This window comes from Seriola lalandi, unplaced genomic scaffold (genome assembly GCF_002814215.2).
Source record: "Seriola lalandi dorsalis isolate HSWRI2012SDOR001 ecotype SW California unplaced genomic scaffold, Sedor1 jcf7180002054866, whole genome shotgun sequence".
In the NCBI taxonomy this organism is placed as follows: domain Eukaryota; kingdom Metazoa; phylum Chordata; class Actinopteri; order Carangiformes; family Carangidae; genus Seriola; species Seriola lalandi.
The window spans coordinates 972731-995373 of NW_019525419.1; the positions used below are offsets into that span (position 1 = coordinate 972731).

Below are 22643 nucleotides of genomic sequence, written 5' to 3' on the forward strand. Positions count from 1 at the left end.
ATCAGAGTCTGGGTCTGACTGAGGCTCAAACATGAGGCTGTCTCTCCGACGTGTCTTCTGACGCTGACCATCTCGGTTTGCGTTCACCTGTCAACGTAGCATAAGCAGCGGTGGTGGGCGTGACACAAGGCCTAATCCAGACTTTCCCAATGAGGAAGTAAGTGTAGTGCTTCCAGCCCTAGTTTAATGCAGGAAAACCGTGTTAAACAAAATCTGAATCATAGCAGAGTATTTTTTTAAATAGTTTCAAACATGTCTGGAGAGGATCTCTAATGTGTTATACATCGTTTGTTCAAATGAAGTGTAAGTTTGTTGTTTTATGAGGGGTTTGAGAGGAACTATTTCTTAGCCGGGTGCAGTGACTTTCTGGACTTTGGCTTGCCTGGCATCCTTGCCTGTCCTTATATATATATATATATATATATATATATATATATATATATAGGCCAGCATCTCAATTAGTGAACTGGCGTTGAGACACATTTTTGCGCAGGAGCTACATATCTACTTACCTGGTTACCCATGTATGTGTTTTACCCAGCAGTCTAAGACGCTTCATTACTTAATATAAAAGCAATAAATTAAACTTAATGAAATATGCATTAATCAGTCTTGGGGCATAAACAGATTATAAAAGCCCAGCAAGTGTTGATTATTCCATAGGCAAAAATATTTCGAACAATGTCCTGTTGACATTATATAGCCATATTTTCCACCAATAGGAAAGCTATAGTGCAATGTTAGTGTGAGACATAGTAGCCTTTAGTAGCCTATCGAAGGCGATTGATCCACCTTCAGCTGTGCATGTGCAGCAGTAAACAGGACATATACAGTCTATGGTGTGTCATTGGTTTTTTTTCCCGACCTGTAGCCTGCGCGGTGTTTCCCTAAACTCTGTCGTCACTACCCAGTCACGACTCGTGCGCGTAACGTGTAGATGCCATGATCATGTTCTTCCTCATCTATCAGATACACTAGGGTTTTCCCTTTACATGCAACGGCCATGCAGTAAAAGCAGAGTCCTCCGTGCAGTGCCGTTTACCACCACCCCCCCCCACTTCACCTCCCGGAGTGATTGTACACCACCATGCAAGCGGCGGGCACCGGAGCAGCTGATACCGACGCTACTGTAAACAGTAGCAGCAGCAGCGGCGGCGGCAGCAGCAGCAGCACAGCAGACGTCGACGACAGCGACGGGGCAGGGGAGAGGATGGAGAGGACGGTGTCAAGCGAGCAGCAGCAGCACAGGACCAACAACAACCAGCAGCAAACGTCCTTATCACCATCCGCGGTGCTCGGTGAGTGTCACAGAAGAAAAAAAACGGTAAATTACAGTACATGAAGGAGCTGAGTGTTCGTGCTCATTTAAGACGGTGAGGGATATTAGGCTACTGTGCATCAGCAGCATGGTGCAGTCACTGATGGTTAATAGACTTTACTGAATGACTTACTGGAGACAAGAAGGGTCAATTGTCTGTGATTGGGTTTTGATTTCGGCGAGTCTTTCCTTTTCCCGGTACATAGTGCGCATTCCGATTCAGACAGGCCCGGGAAGAGTCAGGCTTTGTGGTCCACAGGTGCATGCAGGAGTCTTACGCAGCGGAGGTGCATGTCCCGACGGGCTGTGCCACACTTCACTCTGAGGAGAGTAGAGGTTGTGTTTCAGGCTCGGATGTCATCTGTGTCCGTTTTGTCCCAGGCGTTGAAGACTTGAGGATTTTACAGGAGAAATGTCTCACTGGTGAGTAAGCAGATGACCACTGTTGTGGTTATTTCTGGAATTACATTATGAGGATTATTAAGCAGCACTTGACATTTTTACATCCTTCATTGAGTTCACCATGCCATGGTCCAGGGCCCCTCTGGGCTCCCTGAATCATTTAGTTTCATGCCCACCCACCTTCTGCACATGACCATGCATATAGTCTTTGCCTGAGCAGTGTCACTGCAGCTATTGCTTTTATTTGCATCTAGACTTCAAGCCAACCAATGTAAAACCTATTGGAGAAAATATCAGCCATATTAACATGGATCAGGACAGGAGATGTCATTACAACGCATAAAAAAATAATTTTTAACATTCAAATTTGATACAGCCATTAAAGTGAACCTACTGTAGATTTTCTAAGAATGGACCATTACTTATCTGACTGCAAAGATGAGTTTTCCTGCACCAGTATGGTGCGTGCCAGCAGTGATAACCATTCACCATCCAACACCATTATCAACTGGAGGTGAGCAATTTCACGGGCAGAGTTAATCTCAAAAGATTAGCGTGTCGTGGCCTCATCTACATCTGTTTCAACAATATTAATGGTTCAACTTGTGATTACATCCTTGTGCTGCAGCCCTTTAGCTGAGCTCTAGTGTGTGAATGATGATTTTGCTAATGGCCCACATCAGTTTGCTTTATGAGGCTAACTGCCTGCATTTGCTGGGAAATGGACAGTTCATGATGAGTATTCACTGTCACCCCAGAGGCTTGATTTCCGGCCTGCTGCTTGAGGTGTGTATGCGCTTTCTGTGTTTTAAACGGTGCACTCCACTTTACTCCCCAAGATGGAAGTGAGGTGAGCTGGACAGTGAACCCAACGCGCAGGTGGTCATGTGTGGGTCTGTCTGATGGATAGACTTAACGGGTGATATAGTGTAAATCTTCTATTTTTGTCCTGTTATTACAGTATGACCAGTTACAGATAGTGGGCTTTTGGCTGATTGGTGGGTTGAACTTCTGGATAGATGTCATTGGTTGTATTCTTGTGTGGAAAATGATACAGTATGTCATGCTATGTCGCTACATTGGACTGCATCTCAGAAATCATTCTTGGAAAAGTCTGACATATTTTTCACAACAACATTATCTGTAGAAATACTGCTCCTACGATGCTAGTATAATAACAGCTGATGAATGATAACTATTGATAGCCTACCTCATGTTGAAAAGCTTCCAAGATGGCCACCCAGTCTATATGGTTTATCACAACTGTTCACACAAAAAGGAAAAAGGACAGAGAAGATTCAGTATAACAGTTCTGCGGTGAACACCAGCAGCTGGGTATTAAATCCTATCGTCATCATACATGAGAATGTGGCTTTGAATGTATATATACTCTGCAGTTTGCTGCTTCCTGGCATAGAGATTTTCCATGGCAGCTGTGTCTGCTTGCCTTGTGGAAGATCCACCTTTAATGAGCATTTATGTCAGTGACAATCAGAGAGACAATCAGGCTGAACTACTCCGAAACATAAAGCGCCTGCAAAGACAAAGGAGAAAAAAAAAAAAGCATTCGGTGTCAGTGATTTGGCTTGGATTGCATCATTATGTTACACACACACACACACACACACACACACACACACACACACACACACACACACACACACACTTTAATCAGCAGTATTGCTCAGTGATTTATACATCTCATCACATCTCCAGATAAACAAGCGCCTTGATCAACAGTTCAGCTCTAATGCACGATAACAATAACATGACCGTGTTTGCATTGTTTTCTGACATGTAATACAAGTGCACTTAATCAAGTGTCACTCAGTTGGCATGTAGGTCTAAAACATAATACAACAACAAGGAGCTGGCAGCAGTGATGATGCTGACGTGGTGAAAGAAGGTGATGTGATAATGCACTTACTGTATGCTGCAGGATGAAATCCCGATCATGGACACATACTGACACAGTAGGATTCAGTGAACGATGAAGACATCGGTCTGTCACTGTGGGTATTGTGCCTGCGTGAAACAGAGTGTGTGAACTTGAGAGTGTGACTTTAAAGCGAGGACCAACATGTGAAAGAAGCAGCAGCAAAAAGGACGACGTCCAAGACTGTTCTGTGATTATGTACAAGTGGAATCTCCCTGCTGGGAAAACCAGGGCCTGTTGCTTTGCCTTCATTTAGAGACAGACTTGAAAAGATAGTCGGTGGCTGTTTACACAGCAGCCAGTTTACAGATCATCTATTTGTTTGCTAGCATTTGCTCAGTCATATGACAAATGCAGCACAGTCAACCTTCACGCTGGCTGAGCGATTATTTTGGACATTTCTGTCCTTTTGTTTCCATGACAGGAGCAAAAAACAAGAACGGGTAGGAAATATGGTGAAGAAATAACATCAGTGATGAGTGGCAGAGCGATACTAATGACTAACCTGTCATCTGTGTCCTTGATCACCCTGATGAGAAAATATTACCATCTGCCAGTCCCCTTTCTCTCTCACACTCACTCTGCCTAGTCCTCTTTATCACTGTAATCACTGCAAACTTTATTAACCCCGATCTGACTCACTCTCACCTTGTTGCCCCCCTTTCCCCCCCTTTCAGATAAATTATTTGGTAAGCGCCTTCTCCAGGCCAGACACTATATTATGTCTCGGAAGTCCTGGCTGAAGATGGTGCCCACCGAAAACTGTGACATCCTCATGACATTCCCAGGTAAGCTCCAGCCTGTCCTCCCTTGTTTGTCCTCTGATGAGTCCTTCACTGTAGAGAGAACAATGCATCCTCATTTAATGTCTTTGATGGTCAGCCAGCCACTCAGGCGTATGACTAGGACTTAAAAATTACCTCTGGGGACAATTAGACCTCATCCATTTACAGTACCTGTGTCCCTTCTGCAGGATCTTTAAAGGAAGCTGCAGTTGTGGGCATAAATTGTGAATTGGAAGCATTTGATCAAAATAATTTTGCAGTTTGACTCAGAAAATTGAAGTTTCTCCCATCTCCGCACAGGATCTCTGGAGTGCAGCCAGAGTGACCATCAGGTTCTTGGTCATCGCGTACCAAGGCCCTCTCTCTCCTGATTACTTAGTTTGGCCCGGCGGCCAGCTCTCAGAGAAGCTCTTGTTGTTCCAAACTTCTTCCATTAAAGAAAGATGGAGGTCACTGTGCTCTTGGGAACCTTCAATGCAGCAGAAATGTTGTTGTAGCCTTCCCAGATCTGTGCCTCGACAGAATCCTGTCCCTGAGCTCTGCAGGCAGCTCCTTCCTCCTCACGGTTTTTGCTCTGATGGGCTATTGTCAGCTGTGAGCCCTTATATAGACAGGCATGTGCCTTTCCAAATCATGTCCAGTCAGCTTAATTGGCCACAGGTGGACTCCAGTCAAGGTGCAGAAACAAAGATGATCAAAAGAAACAGGAGGCACCTGGGCTACATTTCAAGTGTCATAAAAAAGGGTCTGAATACTTATGTCAATGTGATATTTCAGTTTTTTCTTTTTTCATGAATTTTCAAAAAATTCAAAAATTCTGTTTTCATTTTGTCATTCTGATGCATTGAGTGTAGATTGATGAGGGAAAATTTAGTTTTTTGGGGATTTTAGAATAAGGCTGCAATATAACAAATGGGGAAAATTGAATGGGTCTGAAGACTTTCCGAGGACTTTCCTGAGGTCAAATATGGTTGTGCTGTCAGAACCTGAGTTCAACTGATGTTGCTGCGCTGACCACCTCTATCTCATTGACAAGATTGGGACATTGTAAAATAAAAAATGAAAGAGTTTTACTGTGTAATATTTGATAATCAAGTAACTCCTGCAGCTCTGCTTTAAAGCTTTGTTAGTTTTGTGACAATATATGACAGATTGCCAGGCCTCTTATTGTAAGTAGCTTAGTTACGCTTCAACATTCAGGGTATTAGGAAGAATGTAGATTACTCCAGGATTTTTTAGTCCTTGGGTGGATTCAAAATCTCAGTAATTTCTAATTGGACGTTAATTGTTTTTCATTTTTGGTATGAAATTGTTTCAGTGCAATTATAAAAAGGGGCATTAAATGGGTTAATTGAGAGAATGCGCTTTATACAGTCAGCTGATGTACTGGAATCAGACTGAACTCAAGTCTGGGTCATAGTCCGTCCTCTCAACCTAAGGAAAAAAGGGACTGTGATATATGTAGACAGGGATTTAAGTGGATTGACCTTTTACTGTCACCACCACCCCGCTGCTGCCACTTGGCCCTCTCTGTCAGGGAAGTGAATGATGGGTTTGGTTCAGCTTCTTTATGCAGCAGCAAACTCATCAGTCCCTGCCTTTAGCAAACTCATCCGCAAATGTGTGAGGAATTTAAATAAAACCTCGGTTTAAAAATGTGAATTTTGATGCTCATATTCACATTTTATTAAAATTCATTTGTCCATAAATGATGACAAGTATGCTATCAAACCTGAAGTAAAACGAACATTTCTTGCCCCCCAGATTCAATAGATGACCACACTCTGCTGTGGCTGCTGAACCAGATTCGTGTTGGAATCCCACAAGTCAGCATTCAGATTCGACAGCATAAACACACGCAGGCACACGCCTTCTTCATCACGACAACATTCGAGAAGTAAGACTCTGAAACTGTGTGTTTGTGTGTGTGGGTGTGTTTGGCGGGTGGGTGTGTGTGTGTGGGCACATGTGTTCCTGTCTTTGTTTGAACTGTTTTGAGTTAAGACATTTTGGCTGGCCCTTAGTTCTCCAAGCAGCTGAGTAGTGCTGGTGTTTGATTTGAGAATTTACAGTAGGTTAGAATAATGGTTAAAATCTAAATATTAGTATAGTATATTGGTTTTTGGTAACATTTTTCTCCATTATGCAGCAACGTGGCTAGAATGAAATCCATCCTGAGCTCTCTCTCTCTCTCCTTCCCAGTTTTCCTGTCTCTCTCTCACTCACTTTGACTGTAATAAAAGCAAAAGTCTGATAGAGTTTTTCTTTTCTAACTTTCTCTCTGACTGATCATTTTATAAGCAAATATAGCCGAAATCACAGCTCGGTCTTTGTCTTTGATTTATGTGTTCAGTGATTTTGTCACATGATGCCGCAGTTATAAAATCAGGATTTGACCATAAATAGGTGTTCCAGCCGTATGCTAGGTTTTGACCTAGTCTTTTTTTGTTTGTTATTGGTGTCTCTAGTTTTGATCTCGGAAAGTTAAAGGAATACTTTGACATTTTGGGAGATATACTTACTCGCCGTCTTGCTGAGAGTTAGATGAGAAGTGTATTTCCAAAAATGTCAAGCTTTTCCTTTAAGTCAGCAATTTCAGAGTATAGAAAACACACTGAGAGTCATCTCGCAGTTGTGTCTGTGTGTATCACTGTTTGTTGTTTTGTATGCCCTTAATGTACTTAATCTGTCAAACATCTGCAGCCCAGTGTTCGTGCTCCAGCAGATTTTAATCCTGCTGATCATTTACCCTTTCTCCTGGCCCTAAGCCTGCTGCGAGGAGCAGAACAGATGGGCATTCACAAGGCCGTCAAACCGCAGTACGGTGGTGGGATGCGGCGCTTTTCCTGTGAGGAGGACAACATCTATGAGAACATAGACAGCGAGCTCTGCTTCTTTACCTCACAGGTTAGAGGGCGAAACTGTTGGTCAAATGAGCTGTATGTCAGTGTTTCTATGAATATTACACAGGTTATTCATTTTGATCTTATGAAAGATTAATAGACTCTATATCAATTACAGCACATCATTCATTCTCTTCATTTCTCCCTCTTTGTAATTGTGTTCAGGAGCGTCAGAGCATCATTAAGTATTGGCTGGACAACCTGCGAGCCAAACAGGGGGAGGTGCTTCACAACATTCACTTCCTGGAGGGACAGCCAATCAGTATGCTGTTATTTATTATGAGTGACTTTTTAATGCTGTTCCACGTCTCTTTTTCTTCTCGTTTTCGTCAATGTTTCATTTGTAATTTGTAATTTTATGAAGCCACATTAGCCACAACCCACATTAAGTTAAGTAGTGTAATTAGCTTAGCAGAAAGAAACATAACCATTTAGACCAAACATGGACCAAAGGTCACCTGAGATCCAAATTGTTCATTTTGTCATTTCTAGTTCCAGAGCTGGTAGCTCGGGGGGTGATCCATCAAATGTTTCCCCTGCATGAGCAAAGGATCCTCAACCAGCTGATGACATCTTGGGTCCAGGCTGTATGTGAAAGGCAGCCCCTGGGTAGGAAGCATCACAGTTTTATTTTGGAGAAAACTTAGCAGGATAGTAAACAGCAGGCCTGAGATATACTGTTGATGCAGCTTGTCAGTTGTTTAATACCATATAATCCTTCTCTCCAAAGCCACAGTATTAGTTGTTTACAATTTCATCTTCTTCACAGACGATATCTGTGACTACTTTGGAGTGAAGATCGGCATGTATTTTGCCTGGCTGGGTTTCTACACCAACTCTATGCTTTACCCTGCTGTCATTGGCTTTCTGCTCTGGATACTAGCGGAGGCTGATCAGGTACTTGAAACCTTTTCTATAACAAGACTCGTTTCCTCTTAAGCTCTTGGAATATTACTGGAAGCTGTCACAAACGCCGCTTGTCACTTCTGGTGCTGACTTGTCATTTTGGTTTTGCCTTTCCTCTACATACTAGATTTATTTTTATGTCAGAAATGTCAAGAGGTTTTGAGTTTGTATTGTTGTCTGTTTTCATTATTACATTTCTGATTTTGTCAAATGTCATGTTGTCTCTCTCTACAAGTTGAAGCAGTACACAGCGCAGACACATAAACAACAAGTAGATTCATTAATGGCTCTGACTTTTGCCTTTTATGAAACAACCGAAAACTCTATGACATAATTATAATTTCTCAAGTTGTACCGGTATCTTTCTTTGACTTACACTGTGTCACAGACCAGTCAGGATATCTGCTGTGTGGTCTTTGCTCTCTTCAACGTTGTGTGGGCGACGTTGTTCCTGGAGCGCTGGAAGAGGCGAGAGGCAGAGCTGGCCTACAGGTGGGGAACTCTGGACACCCCTGCCGAGTCCTTGGAGGAACCCAGGCCGCAGTTCAGGGTGAGGATTGTCTCTGCAGCCTGAGCCTGCACAGATGAGAAAGCACAGTTGCGGGTGCTGTTATGTTGTGTTGTGTGACAGCAGTGAAAACCTAAATCTCAAAGTTCTGTGCATCAGTAGCATAGTGAGAGATTCCTCAGGTAAAATGCAATATCAGCCTGCACTTTACTACCGTCTCTGAGCACTTGCACAACTGCGCAACAATACCAGGAAATGTGTGGTCTGCAGTGTGTCTACAAGAGGAATGTCTTTCAAACTCCACGTGGTGTCCTGGGGGGGGGGGGGGGGGGGGGGGAGTGAGGTGGGGCTTTTGTGTGTAATGAATAAAAGACTGGCGTGGGGGGCTGTGGGTGACCCGCTTTAGACAGCATGTGGAAACTGCTGCATCAGGCCCGGCTAGCTCAGTCGGTAGAGCATGAGACTCTTAATCTCAGGGTCGTGGGTTCGAGCCCCACGTTGGGCGGTTCAGCTTTTATGGGGAGATATCTGATATAATGGTAGAATAGGACAGAATGGTATGAATGAAGAGGGCCTTGCTCACCAAGCTGTGAACTGATTTTATATTTTGAACATGTTGAAAGTTGTAAAAACAGCCACTTTGATCCTGGTAAAAATGTCACCTCAGAATTTACAGTACAGGAAGTTGGTGCTTAATTTTCAGCAAGAATGTAAGAAATGCTTTTGTGTTTTTCTTTTTTTCTTCTTTTTTTTTTTTTGGAAAGGATGTGAAAGATTCTTATCTTATAAAACAAATGCATCCATTAAACAATCAGGCAAGCAAGGAAACAGTAATTGCGGAGCATATTTTGCACACATATTTTCCAGTTAAGATGATTGCAATTATGAATACTCCCTCTGTCTGCTGCTGTGTCTGCAGGGCGTAAAGCGCTGCAGTCCCATAACCGGCTGCGAGGAGTTCTACTACCCGCCCTGGAAGAGAGCCCTGTTCAGATGGCTGGTCAGCCTGCCCATCTGCCTCCTCTGCCTCTGTTTTGTCTTCCTCGCTATGCTCCTCTGCCTGGAACTGCAGGTCTGAACAGATAACACAGCAAATGTGTTCATTGAAAAGAAATGCAGTTGATATAGTCTTCGTCTGATAATCTGTATTTCTTGTGAGGGGCGTTCCAGTTAATTATGGGTTACTTAACATCTAATTTTACATTTTAGTCTGAAGATATCTGAATTGTGTCTCATTTAAATATACCTCTTGCCATTTTAGATGCATTTAATAGACTTTTAAAAATAGCTTTGGGATTTGAGAGTAGATAGGAATATGAATAGGACTTGTTAAATATTTATCATGCTTCTAATTCACCTTGCAGGAAGTGGTGATGGAGATTCAGGAGCTACCTGGTATTACAAGATTCATTCCTAAGATACTTCTGGCCATTACTGTAACCATATGTGATGAAGTGTATAAGAAGATCGCTTACTGGCTCAATGACATGGGTGAGAGACACAAAATATTAAGTTGTTATCTCTGCGATATATAATAGAGGAATAGGTGTAAAATACATTAAATTGAAATGGAGCGCATTTAACCATGATTGTAATTTAGGGCAGTATGAATATATTTTTATGCTACGTCATTACTGGTGTGGAGAGCTTTTAGCTATGATCGTAGAGCAGGTTTGTGGAGCAGTTAAAGGTAAAACAAAAAGGAAACAGACTTTCTACTGTCATTTATCTGCATATTGAGTAATACTTCTCTTATTTCTTCACCCAGAGAACTATAGACTTCAGAGTGCCTACGAGAATAATCTCATCATCAAGATGGTTTTTGTAAGTCATGCTTCAGTCTGAGGTTTGAATAGAGATAATTCACCCTGACTGAGTGTCTGTGTTTGATTTCCTGTTATATTTTCTGGTTGTTTTACAGTTTGAATTCATCAATTCTTACCTTAGCCTTTTCTACATTGGATTCTACCTCAAGGACATGGAGCGACTGAAGGAGGTAGCAACAACTATTCGCAGTGTCTCAAACAAACAGACAAAACACTGAGTGAAAGGTTGTTTACCGTTCGCTAAACCCGCGTCCTCTTAGTACTGTTTGAAACAATGCTTCTTTGATTTCAAGTTGACAAAAAGCAGACCTCTTATTTCCAGTCAGACACCATCAATATTGTTAGCTGGGAGGACAACTGTGTGATTTTATCAGCTGTTGGTTTAAAATGTTGTCTTTGGCAGACTTTAATGTTTCCGGCTGACTCGACCCTACAAGCGGTGCCATGCCTAGTTATGGCTGCTAAGCTGCGATTGAACAGTTGCTTTTCAGGGGAAGGGTTTAGCGAATGAATGAATGAAATGAATGAAACATTAAATTAGCTATCATAAGTCGCTGGTCATACCAGACCAAGTAAGACTGTAGTGGTAAAATCCTTAAGTGTACTGACTTAAGCAAGCATGTTTTATTTTGCTCACAAATTCACCCTTTCATTTGTAAGAGGAAGGTTTTTTGAAGACTTCTTTCGATTTGTTGAATAGTCTTGCTTTAATGGCATTAGGTGTGTCAGATGCTGTAAATGTCCTGGGATCATATCAGGCAATAAACTGAATTAATATTTACATCACTTGTGCCTGCTAAACAATTGAAATGTGCATGTGTTTTCTGTTTTGCACATTGTGCGTTCAGCTCAGTAACAGATGTCCTCTTACCCTTCACAGATGCTAGCCACTCTACTGATCTTTCGCCAGTTCCTACAGAACATCAAAGAGGTCCTCCAGCCCTATCTCTATGAGCAAAACAAGCTGGGTGTCTTCACCCCAAAGGTGATTTGGGAGCTACTCCAAGCCATCATGCTCAAATATGGCCGCCTGGCTCTGGGCAAGGCCCAAGCCTCCATAACAGCCTATTCCTTCCTAGGTCCCAGAGGGATCCCTGTCGGTCACACTGCTAACGGTAACCCAGAGCCAAAGAGAAGAGGGGATCTGAAAGCAGGATTCAGGCTCACAGAAGAAGAATGGGACATGAATGACAGTGTCCTAAAACAACGTAAAGTCAGTTTCACAGAGAAGGTTGACTACCAGGACGTCACAACAGAAGCGCAGGCGGGGGATTACAGCTTCCTTGAGGACAGTCCTACACTGGTAGAGGAAGGGATGGATCCATCAAGTATTTTTGACAGCTGTGATGAGGACAGTGACTGTGAATTGCTGTCTCAAGTATGTGGTCTGCTTATTATTATCATTTATCATCCCACACTGCAGCTTTGTGGTCCTGTCGTTCTTTCTCTGCACTGAAAAAATGCTCATCTCACTCATTTAGTCTAAAACTGTCCAACAATCACTGCTCTCTTAAACATGTAACAAACATCTCTTGTTATGTTTGGATAATTCCAACTCTTCCCAATACAGTTGAATGTATTTCCTGTAGTTTTATGAATTAAGTTACACAGATTTATCTCATCCGTCTCAACAGATTCAATTAAACCATCCACTGCAAAGGTGCAGAATTGAAGCAGTCTTAGTAGTCACTAGAGAAAGTATTGTAGTGTAATGTTTACTTTAACAGGAGATCAAGGAGAATGCCACTGTGTCCTCTCCGAAGGAATCTTACCCGCTCTGTCAGAGGAGGAAGAACGTAGGTGAGGGGAGAGAGGACAAGAAGTCGTGGATTGATCCTCCAGAAGAAACCAAAACTGTCACTCTGACCCAGGCCGAGATTGAGAGCTGCATGCAGACTTATGAGGTGGGACTCCTGATGAAATCGGAGAAATGCACATTTGACTTTTTACAAACTATCTTGAATAAATATACAGAAATCATCTATATCCAAATCCACAGCAACATTCCTACGAAACTGCCAGTGCTGATTCATGATGTTTGTCCCCAGCAGGACACGCTTCAGGACTACCAGGAGATGTTCATTCAGTTTGGCTATGTGGTGCTCTTCTCCTCTGCCTTTCCCCTGGCGGCCATGTGCGCTCTTATCAACAACATCATAGAGATTCGCAGTGATGCTCTGAAGCTGTGCACCGGCCTTCAGAGGCCCTTTGGACAGAGAGTGGAGAACATTGGACAATGGCAGGTCAGTGTGTTTTGTTTTGGAAAATGTCAGACAAGACTACGGTTTGTATAGTGGGGCCACCTGATAGCCTGGAAATTTCTCTCTCTCTCTCTCTCTCTGTCTCTTTCTTTCTCTCTCTCTCCCAACACCAGACTGCAATGGAGGCTATGGGCTTGATAGCCATCATAGTTAACTGTTACCTGATAGGTCAGTGTGGGCAGCTCCAGCGTCTCTTCCCCTGGTTGAGTCCTGAGATGACCATCATCTCCATCGTCTTACTGGAGGTATGCTGTAAAACAAACGCAGGTTTGTCCGTCAGGAGTTTGGTAGTTTTAACAAAATGTAGTTTTATTCCCAAAATGACACTTTTTTTTAAGATTACAAAAGAAGTACCAATGTGCACGGCCTGCTATCTTTTGTTGTTCTGTAAAATACAATTTTTGAGCCAAGTTCATTAATGAACACAAAACCTCACAAGAGTTTTTGGTATGTGTATGAGATGTGCTGTTTTGTCCTTGGAGAAAATACAGAATAAGAAACAGAATGTGATTGTGCCTTGATGTACTGCGTGTTGAGCCTGTCCCTTTGTGGTCTCGGTGGTTTACAGCACTTTGCAATCCTCCTAAAGTACGTCATCCATGTTGCCATCCCTGATATCCCTGGCTGGGTAGCAGAAGAGATGGCCAAGCTAGAGTACCGACGAAGGGAAGCTTTCAAGGTATAGTTGTATCATAGCTTGAAAGACCTTCGGCCAACGTTAGGCTTGCTGCTGGCTGGACTTTGTGCGATTTATATCATATTTCTACACACATACCCCAAGTGTGTCCCTTGGTCTGTTAGTGTGCATTGTCCAAAAATGTACACTCGTGCAGCCTTTTCTCACTGTTGGTGAGAAAATAAATGTGTGTGTTTGACTACGTTTGTCTGTATAGTGTTGTAATACATCACGTCTTAATGTTGTCTTAAGATAAGTTTTGTCATAGAGACAGTAAAGAGCAAATGACAAAATGTCAGCATATTTAGCATGAGAATTTAGAGTTTAACCTTTAATTGCTGGGGGTGTATTCATGCTTTTATTTATCCTGTTCTCTCTCACCTTTCTCTGTTTTGCCGTCTTTCTTCCTATGAATCTTTCTCTCTTCTTCTCTATCTTCATTTTAACATGCCTCCCCATCTAGAAGCATGAGCAGCAGGCGCAGCATCACTTCCAACAGCAGCTCAGGCGCCGGCGTGAGGAGGAGGAGCTTCAGCGTCAGGCCGAGCTGCAGGCCGAGGCCCGTCAGGAGAGCGAGTACCACAGGGCAGACACCCACCACCAGCATCACCATGACAAAGTATCAGGGGGCAAGCCAGGGGACAAGCCGAAGAGACCCAGCTCTCTGCTGGGAAACAACAATGTGATGAAGCTGAAACAGATCATCCCTCTCCAGGGGAAGTTCTCCTCCGGGACTTCACGCTCACCAGCCCAGTCCCCGACAGGAGGCGAGGCAAAGCTCCCAGGATTTCTGAAGTTCCTGAAGTCGCCTGAGGTGAAAAAAGAGCCAGCAGTGGCAGTTGGACCAACGCCTGGGTCAACTGTGACCTCTTCAGTTCCCCCTAGTGGCCAGGAGAGGTCACAGTCCCCCAACAGAACATTCAGTCCTGGGAAGCTGTTCAGTTTCAGCAAGTCCGAGGGTACGGTTGTGTGTGCAAATGGGACACAACCACCGACCCAGGCTGCTAACGCTCAGCCCAACAGGTATGACTTAAACACATCCCAAGAGGAATTACCCTCTAATGAGTCAGATAAAGGAGAATCAAGACAATTGACTGATTTAGAAAACTCTGGCTCGAAGAGTTAATAAAAGTTCAGCCATGCCAATGTAATGTTATGAATGGAGAGCAATGTACAAATGTTCAGGCAACACTGAGAGACAGCGACACACCTGTACTGTAGGAGAACATGTTAGTCACAAGGACCACATCTAAGGTCAGCGAGCGTTAGACTTTGAATCTCGATGCAACTAACTTCGCACAAAGTATTATACTGTATCTAACACTTGATTATCTAGCTTCCAAGTAAAATATGTACAGTAAGTGTATCTACTTGAACGGGGCTTGAGAAACCTTTACTAAAGGTTGAAATACTGCATGACTGCCTGGGTTTCAACAGCACCAGAACAGAATATGTTGATGTGAAGGATCTTTTTAAAAAAATAAATAAAAACAGAACAAAACAAGGACCTGATCATCAATGAGCCCTTTTGTCAAAAAGACATGAACAGCAGCTTCCCATTCCAAGTTTGTTTCTCATTCTGATGCCTGTATTGAATGCATGTTGCGTCATGTGCATGCATTACGTGTCCACCATGTCTTTTCAGTTGTGAAGCACTTTCAAAGCCATTGTATTCTTCCGCAATAGGTCAGATTATACTCACTGTGACCATAAAAAATATTCTATTTTTCTTAACTTTGGTTTTCTATGAATTATTTTACTACATAAATTAGTGAATGTACTTCTCTGATGCAAATAAATATCACTTGAATAAACATCCATCAAGAGATAATGCACTGGCTGATTTTGTTAACTGTTAATAAATATCACTGGATGATAGTTTGTGTTGCTGGGTTGATTTGTGTCCCAGAAATATAATATGTATGTAAACTAAGTTTGTTGGGCAAATTGTAACACTTCAAAACAGAGCACACTCTTGAATAAACACACTCCTGAAGAACGATGTAAGATAATTTCCAATCAAATTTCATGCTATTTGCTATATGTTATAGGAAGGAGGAGTTTTTCTTCAGTTCCACCCAAAAAACAGTGTTAATTACTGTGAGTTATAGCCTTTACTGTATTCATAGCATAATCTATACAGAGCAAGATCTTAAATTGACAACAATGCATTTATACAATAAACTCAACGCAAAGCATTTAACAATAAACACATTCCAAACTTAAATCAGGTGATGTGATACAAACCATACCACTAAAGTAGAATTAGCTCACTCTTCTATGAAGAGCTGGGAAAAATAAAACACTGAACATCTGTAGGTTAAAGTCATACTTGAGAAACTCACAGTGTGTATTCTACTTGGTTTGATTTACATGAGCAGCAAAAATTAAAACTGAAAACATGCTCTGTAAACCTTTGAACATTAATCTGTACTGAGCCATGCCAAACACTGAAAATGTGGTAAACACAATTTGCAGCAGCTTCCTCTTTTAAAAAATTTGCAAAAACTGATTTTTCTAAAGGTGGAAATCAAATGAAATAAAATGTTTTTGTTTGTTATGAACCAAACTCTGGTTTGTATCCCTCTGATGCAAAAGAACAATTTGGCTAAACATTGTGAAAAAACAATATGGCTGCCTCAGGGAAGATAAAGAGTGAGTTGTTGTCTTGTTACCTGATTAGAACAATCACAATATACACACTGTACAAATATACAAAACTCATGGAGCATTATGATGAGCTTCACCAATTTTACGAGCAGCACACACAGACTGTTTACTTAGCCCTGCTGTCAAAAGCTTGTAAATCCAAACACATATTCCCTCACTATGACTCAACTGATCGACCTATTGGACAAACGTGAATGGCACAATTATAACAAGGATTGACAGCAGCCCTTACAGGAAGCCTACATGTTAGTCGCTAAAGTGTAGATTTACACATACCTGTGTGCCTTTCATAAAATACTGTGCTAACTTTGCAATTACAAACACACAGGCTCTGCTCATAAAGTCATGAATATGGCTACAAAATCTGCAGATCATACTGTACAAAAAGAGTTTGCATCCTCTAACATGACTGTATTGGCTTAAATGCATCCTCATTGAAAGGACATGCTAATATCCACTCAGATCAGCATTGGTTCAATTCCTCCTGAAACAACAATGTAAACCAAGGGGGCGATCTAAGACATAGTGAAAACCAACTCACTTCCACTTAAGGCAATAAATCATTATTCATCAGGAGAAAACATAAAAACATTTCTTTCAGCACGCGTCTTTTTCCACAACACAATCCATAACAAACCCTGAATGGATAATCAATCTCAGCAAGGAACAACTGCTGTTTTATTTTCAGTTACTCTAATGACAGTAATCACATAAAGGATGAGCTAAAATTATATTTTAAAGGACCACTGTCATTACATAATTCAAAACTAAAAAAAAACAAACAAATGGGGTGGGAGCCAAAAAAGATGGCATGCCACTTAATCACAAATACAGCCTTAACTTAAAACATGCATATCTCAGAGATGGTATGAATAACTATAGCTGTAAACTCTTAAATGGTAGCAGAGGAGCAATGATTTAACTCCCTGCATATTTCAAAGAAAAGTCTGTGAGCATACGTGAATGAAAACCAGTGGGGCTGAGGAATAAGGAGGTAGATGTATGTTATTTTTAAAACTACAAAGACTAAAATCTGAGGCATAGGTTTTTGGAAGTAAAGGATAAAGCGAGGGAGAGCAGTAAATAAACTGAGGGAAAAAAGCTTTTGGTTACGGAAATCTCTCTACTTTTGAAATTATTGTCATGAAGACTGTGGTCTGTAATGTGTCGATCCTTGTGTGCTTCAGTGTCAAGGCCTGGGTTTGCAAACATATATCCTGAATCCGTGTGTGCATTTTGTTCGTGTAGGTCAGTCTCTGCTGGATGTGCACTGACAGCACATTGCTTTATGAATCCTCATTCAGCTCTCGGCTGTCCGTTCTGGCAATTTTTCTCGGAGGCGCCATGTTCTCCCCCTCTACATGTTCCTGCTCTCGCTTTTTTGCTGCATTCTGAAGACACAAGAAAAGAAAGATGACATTTGACAAATTATTAACAGCAACACAGAGAACTCTCTACTGTTACAGATAACGCAATCAGCACCAGCACTTATGAGTCTCTTTAAAACCTTTACCTTTTTGTCCCACTGTTGATGGAGATATCGCAACAAGATGTTTGTTTTCTCTGTGACTATGACTGGGGAGAAACAACAGACACTTATTTGATCATGAGAGACACATTACAGGGTGAAGTTCAAATGAGTAGAAATTAGCTGTTCAGACTTTGTGTTTACTACACTGTCATCCTAGAAGTGAAGGTGATTTGAGAGGGAAATTGAGACCATGGCTAAGCAAAAAAATGTCATGTGTGCTTTGGGAACACTGCTTTATTCAAATAAAACTAAAATATATAATCAATATTTAACATTTAGATAGAAATATGTAGTTTCTCCAGCTCAATGAACATCCTCTCAGTCCAAGTACGTACTCTGCTCTGATGGATATTCTCGGGTTGGAAGATACACAGATGGCCGACGGTTCTAAAACAATATTGAGATCCACATTAGTGTGTAAGGTGACAGACCATGTGACCAAACATTCTTCAATTTAACTCACTTAAATTACACCATGAACTGCCAACATGTAATTTTTATCCTAAAGTTAGCACTTTGAGAACAAACAGGATCACTTACTGATGCTTTACATACAGAGTCTGCATGGAACCTGCTGAAGTTGTTTTTGTTGTAGACTGGTAGTCCCTTCAGGAAATCTCCCTGTGGACGCAACAGAGAAGAACAATATGAACAAAAACGTTTCTCCGTGCCTACTGTTGTAACTCGTGGAAAGTCCCGGGTGGTAGGGCCAACTACCACAGCCAGAACAATTCCTACCCCTTTCATTTCACCAGTGACAGAGACCATGTTCTGTTTGCCACCACGTACGAAACATGTCTATCAATACCAATACAATAAAAAACTAACCAAGCTGACACTACGAGTAAGTAAAGAAACACATATGGACCTACCTTCTCCATTTTTGCCCGAGTCACGCTCTTCGTTTGTTGACTAGCTCCTCACGGTGAGAGTGAACACGAGCAGATGCTACTCTTTTAGCTGGCTAGCTGCTAAACCTTGTTGTCTTTGTCGTAGCCAAGATACCGGTTTGTTTACCCGCTCGATAGCTTCTTACGACTGCTACAAAATACAAACTACGTATTACTTTGATATGGTCGCATTGCGCTACTTCGGTCAGGTAAAAAACTTCCACTCACGTAAAGGTGTTTAAGCAAAAACAGAAATTGAACGTCCTCTGGTAGCTAAGTTGCTACTAGTTCACAACTCCATTTTTGTTGTTCGTCTGTTCGGGGGCGGTTACCGTCCGAGATTCGACGTACCTGATTGGTTGACCAGCGGGCGATCTGTGAAGAGAGAGAAAAAGCAAGGCGCTGATTGGTTAGAAAGTGATTATGTAACAGACCAATCCTCCAGTTAAGGTCGGTGGTGGCATGCAGCTATAGTGAAAACAACACAAGTATTTTCTGCTGTGTGTCTGCCTGCGTGTACAATATGCGTTTATGCTTCTGTTACCTGCTGCTGCCGCACACAACTGAGTTGAGCGAATAAGAACAGAGTGTATGACGGTTGAAATACTGATTTAATAAAGTAAATTGAACAACAATGCATTTTCTCCTCTAAAAGTGCTAATTTAATGACCAGTTATCAATTAAGTTGATCATAAATATATTTTGATCTGAATCGTTCATATAAAATGCATAAATTAGCAACGTGATATAATAAGGTTATAGACACAAGTCGCAGTGAATATATTAAAACCAGCTCTTTCCAAAAACTACTTTTAAACTCATACTGAACCAGCTACTGTGAAATAAATTTGCTAAAACTGTAGTTTTAACTGCATATTATTCAATTACTACCAAGTACTATTTCCACATACTCATGTATGTTATCTGGCATATGAAATTATAAGTTAATGTCAGTTTTCGCTTGTCTAATTTTTAGTTGTCACAACTTCTAATTTTCAACTGTTTCTTGTTTTATAAATGAAAGCAAGCTGAGGAAATTCTGTGTTATCTTACATGACGTAACAAAGAGGCAAAAGGACTCCTCTCTACACTGTCTGAAAGAAGTCCTCTCCCCCTACATCTCAAATATCTAGTTAAAGCTCTCTTTATATTGCTTTCAGTTGAATACAGCTACAAATTTGTCACAAACAGTAGATGGCAGCCAAGTTTGAAGGTCAAGATTATCACTTGGAGGCACTTCTTTCAATCACAAATGCATGTTTTGTAAATTCTGCATGGATGGTTTTTATTGAAGAACTAAGATGACGGTGATTTAGCAATTTTATTTTATTAAAGTCACATTTTTGTCTTTCAAACAAATATCACACAAGCACAAAAGAAAAAAAAAATCCATAAATCTGCTTACATTTAATGATTATGCCCATAACTTTACATAGATGTTGAGTATTATTTAATATGTATGAAATTAAGCCCCATTAAAAATTGTATGAAACTAGCAGATTTATGGACGGGTTCAACGAAAATGCAACTTTTTTGTTGAAGGCCAGTTTCCACTCTCCCACCCATTATGAATGCGGTGGGAATGCCAAACCCAAACCACATCCAGTATCACCAATTAACCCGATATACAAGTTCTTTTCTCTTTGCTGAGCTCCTCCAGCATTTCTTGAAAGTCTTAACAAGTTATTCCAACAAGAACCTTCAGTGTGAGAGTGATTTCCGTCCCTTGAGCATGCGCCGTAGAATCACTTCTATGCCTCCTTGTGAGCTGATCCTCTTGATCCAGCCATGGGTCCTCTTGCGTTTGATGTTCTTGGGCTGATACTCCGTGCCTCTTTTCCGTGTCCGTACCTGCTGGTATTGCCATGGAAGCTGCTGGAACACTCCTGAACCCTCAGCTTGTGAAGAAAGCGGCCCACATCTGGAAATCTGAAGTCCTGCAGCAGCTCTAGGTGCCATCCAATTGCTGAATAATCTGAGAGGAGAGGTGCCCATTGTTGCAAGGTTCACTGCAGGGATGCTGCTGAAAGAGCACAGTTAAACAATGTTACAAACAAATACTATTCTCTAATATTATGTGTTGGAAAAAATTGTGATACTTTATGATTAACATAACCATCTTAAAGGGAAACTGTATTATCCTGTATAGAACTTTCCATTATTGTGTTTACTTTTAACACAGGTGTTGTCATAGAGGAGGGCAGTGACCTTCACTGCGCTCCTGGCCACTACACCAAAACATTAGCTATGATAAGGCATGAATCGAGTCTCTATTGTGTCTGTCTCATTTCAGCAACAATGTAAGGTCACTCTCACATATCCTGTGTATAAATTCTGTGTGAATTTTGCATCCTTTGAACATTTGCAGTGTGAGCTCTGGTGTGTAACTTGTTCCCTTGCTGCAAGAATAAATATCCTACTCTTGTGAATTTTCAGACGGTATTCCTCAGTTTATTTGATAATTTACATAACACTATGCCATATAACTGCTGCGATACAACACTTGAGTTGCAATACCTTTATGGTGCTGCAAAAGCCTTGATTTCTACCATCAACATTATGATGACAAATTTTAACTGTTACTTTAAGTCACAACATCCTGTCATTTCACAATTACTATTGTACTAGAGTCACACAGGATTATACGACATGTGTAGTCGTTCATAAATACAGAAGAATTACGTTTATAATTTGTCCATTTGAACTTTGGTTTGATCAGATATCATTAAGCTATAGTTAGATTATCCATCAACCAACTAAATATTTCCAACCAGTAGCTAACTACCTTCATGATTAACTATCCACGCTGCTAACTATTGCTAAGCTAGCTTGTCAATGTTAGCATCGTAAACAAGCAGTGTTGGCTTTGCCGTTTGTCTTTTATGAAAACATGTGCAACTCTAGTTACCTGCTGAAATAGGTTATCCCACGCAGTCGGGAAAAAGACGAGAGTATAGTGTTCATTTTGAGATATTTATACAGTTGACACAGACATGAGAACAGTGAATGTCACAGGTCTGCTAGCCACCCGCCGTATATGAAGCACAGTGATTGGCTCAGACTTTTCGGCCAATTGAAATGCTTCTTGCTGGGGTAGGAAATAATTTCCCCTGAGTTGCGCTTTCAAGGCTAAAATCTTCAAGCAGTGTATAAACCGCCAGCACCATTTTTCACCAATGACACAGTTTGTTGGCAAGGCTCAGGAATTAATTTAAAGGTTATAGTTTCAGGTTGGGGCCAGACGGAGATACGAAACAAGGTGTAAAATGGGATTTGTGTGCTGTCTGAGGAAGTTCTGCCTAAGAGTTTTTACTCAGGGTATAAAAAATGTATAGCTTTTCCTCAATTTCATGTGCACGTCTTTTTTTTTAGATACTGTTACAATTCTCATTTTCAAACATTGCAACGCGCACTGTATTATATACATGACTAGGTGCAGTCAGCCTAAATCCCTGCAGGACAACAATTCACTTAATTTGCAATGTGTCTCATTCAAATAATGTATAATATATTTCCTTTATTTAATCAGTGCAGCACTGCTACCAAAACGTAATTCCCTTCAACAGTCATCATCATCTCAACAGTACAATAAAGATTTCCATCCTGAATGAGTGGTTACATGAGGGTTGTTTGTTCTCTGATAATAAGGAAATCGCCTTTTCATGCAATGTAGTTTGTTTTCATAGTGAATATGGGAGGGGAAAGTTCCATTTACAGTAGGCTACCCTGGCATGTTAATTGGCCTGATTGATTTTTACAGCCCTCTATTAAAACTGCAATGCCTGCTTGGCATAAACATAAAGAATAACTGTTATTTACACTGGCCGCCAGACACTAACAGAGAGTACACAGCTGTTGACTCACAGGCCCTCCGCCCGTCTCCGCCCCATAAACGTCATAGCTGTCTATTCAGTGACAGGCACCGGACTGTCCCAGCGGTTTCACATTGTTGATGTTAGTTCAGGGGTAACATTAAGACAGCACATCTAAAGACAATGTCAAAACTTAAAGGTCATTTCTCCCTACAGTGA

General features: G+C 41.3%; 3 protein-coding genes, 1 long non-coding RNA gene and 1 other non-coding gene across 7 annotated transcripts; 2 read left to right on the forward strand and 3 right to left on the reverse strand.

Moving 5' to 3' along the window:
* Positions 1-963: 963 nt before the first annotated feature.
* Positions 964-15500, forward strand: ano8a (anoctamin 8a). 2 transcript variants are annotated; one of them, XM_023428109.2, is made up of 18 exons: positions 964-1298; positions 4334-4444; positions 6206-6338; positions 7210-7348; positions 7510-7606; positions 7837-7953; positions 8114-8241; positions 8639-8800; positions 9678-9830; positions 10123-10249; positions 10527-10582; positions 10680-10754; positions 11465-11962; positions 12312-12488; positions 12636-12827; positions 12959-13090; positions 13414-13524; positions 13985-15500. In XM_023428109.2, exons 1-18 carry the CDS (start codon positions 1088-1090, stop codon positions 14645-14647), a joined length of 3282 nt encoding a protein of 1093 aa, XP_023283877.1. In that variant the 5' UTR covers positions 964-1087; the 3' UTR covers positions 14648-15500. The 2 variants fall into 2 exon arrangements, with proteins under 2 accessions (XP_023283877.1, XP_087035928.1); XM_087179802.1 differs by having other exon boundaries at positions 12348-12488.
* On the reverse strand, positions 7589-8709 carry LOC147817872 (uncharacterized). Its single transcript, XR_015438581.1, has 2 exons — positions 8627-8709; positions 7589-7949 (listed from the first exon to the last, which is right to left on the reverse strand). It is a non-coding gene; the product is annotated as an uncharacterized LOC147817872 (long non-coding RNA).
* On the forward strand, positions 9191-9263 carry trnak-cuu (transfer RNA lysine (anticodon CUU)). The gene has a single exon. It is a non-coding gene; the product is annotated as a tRNA-Lys (tRNA).
* A 116-nt stretch (positions 15501-15616) lies between the features above and the next one.
* LOC111671103 (DET1- and DDB1-associated protein 1-like) lies at positions 15617-18934 on the reverse strand. Its single transcript, XM_023428113.2, has 5 exons — positions 18595-18934; positions 18263-18343; positions 18058-18109; positions 17705-17766; positions 15617-17582 (listed from the first exon to the last, which is right to left on the reverse strand). The coding sequence occupies exons 1-5, from the start codon at positions 18601-18603 to the stop codon at positions 17478-17480; spliced, it is 309 nt and encodes a 102-aa protein (XP_023283881.1). The 5' UTR covers positions 18604-18934; the 3' UTR covers positions 15617-17477.
* Positions 18935-19914: 980 nt separating this feature from the next.
* mrpl34 (mitochondrial ribosomal protein L34) lies at positions 19915-21653 on the reverse strand. Of its 2 annotated transcripts, none has more exons than XM_023428126.2 (2): positions 21521-21653; positions 19915-20635 (listed from the first exon to the last, which is right to left on the reverse strand). In XM_023428126.2, exons 1-2 carry the CDS (start codon positions 21574-21576, stop codon positions 20314-20316), a joined length of 378 nt encoding a protein of 125 aa, XP_023283894.1. In that variant the 5' UTR covers positions 21577-21653; the 3' UTR covers positions 19915-20313. The 2 variants fall into 2 exon arrangements, with proteins under 2 accessions (XP_023283894.1, XP_023283895.1); XM_023428127.2 differs by having other exon boundaries at positions 19915-20632; positions 21521-21646.
* Between the last annotated feature and the right edge of the window lie 990 nt (positions 21654-22643).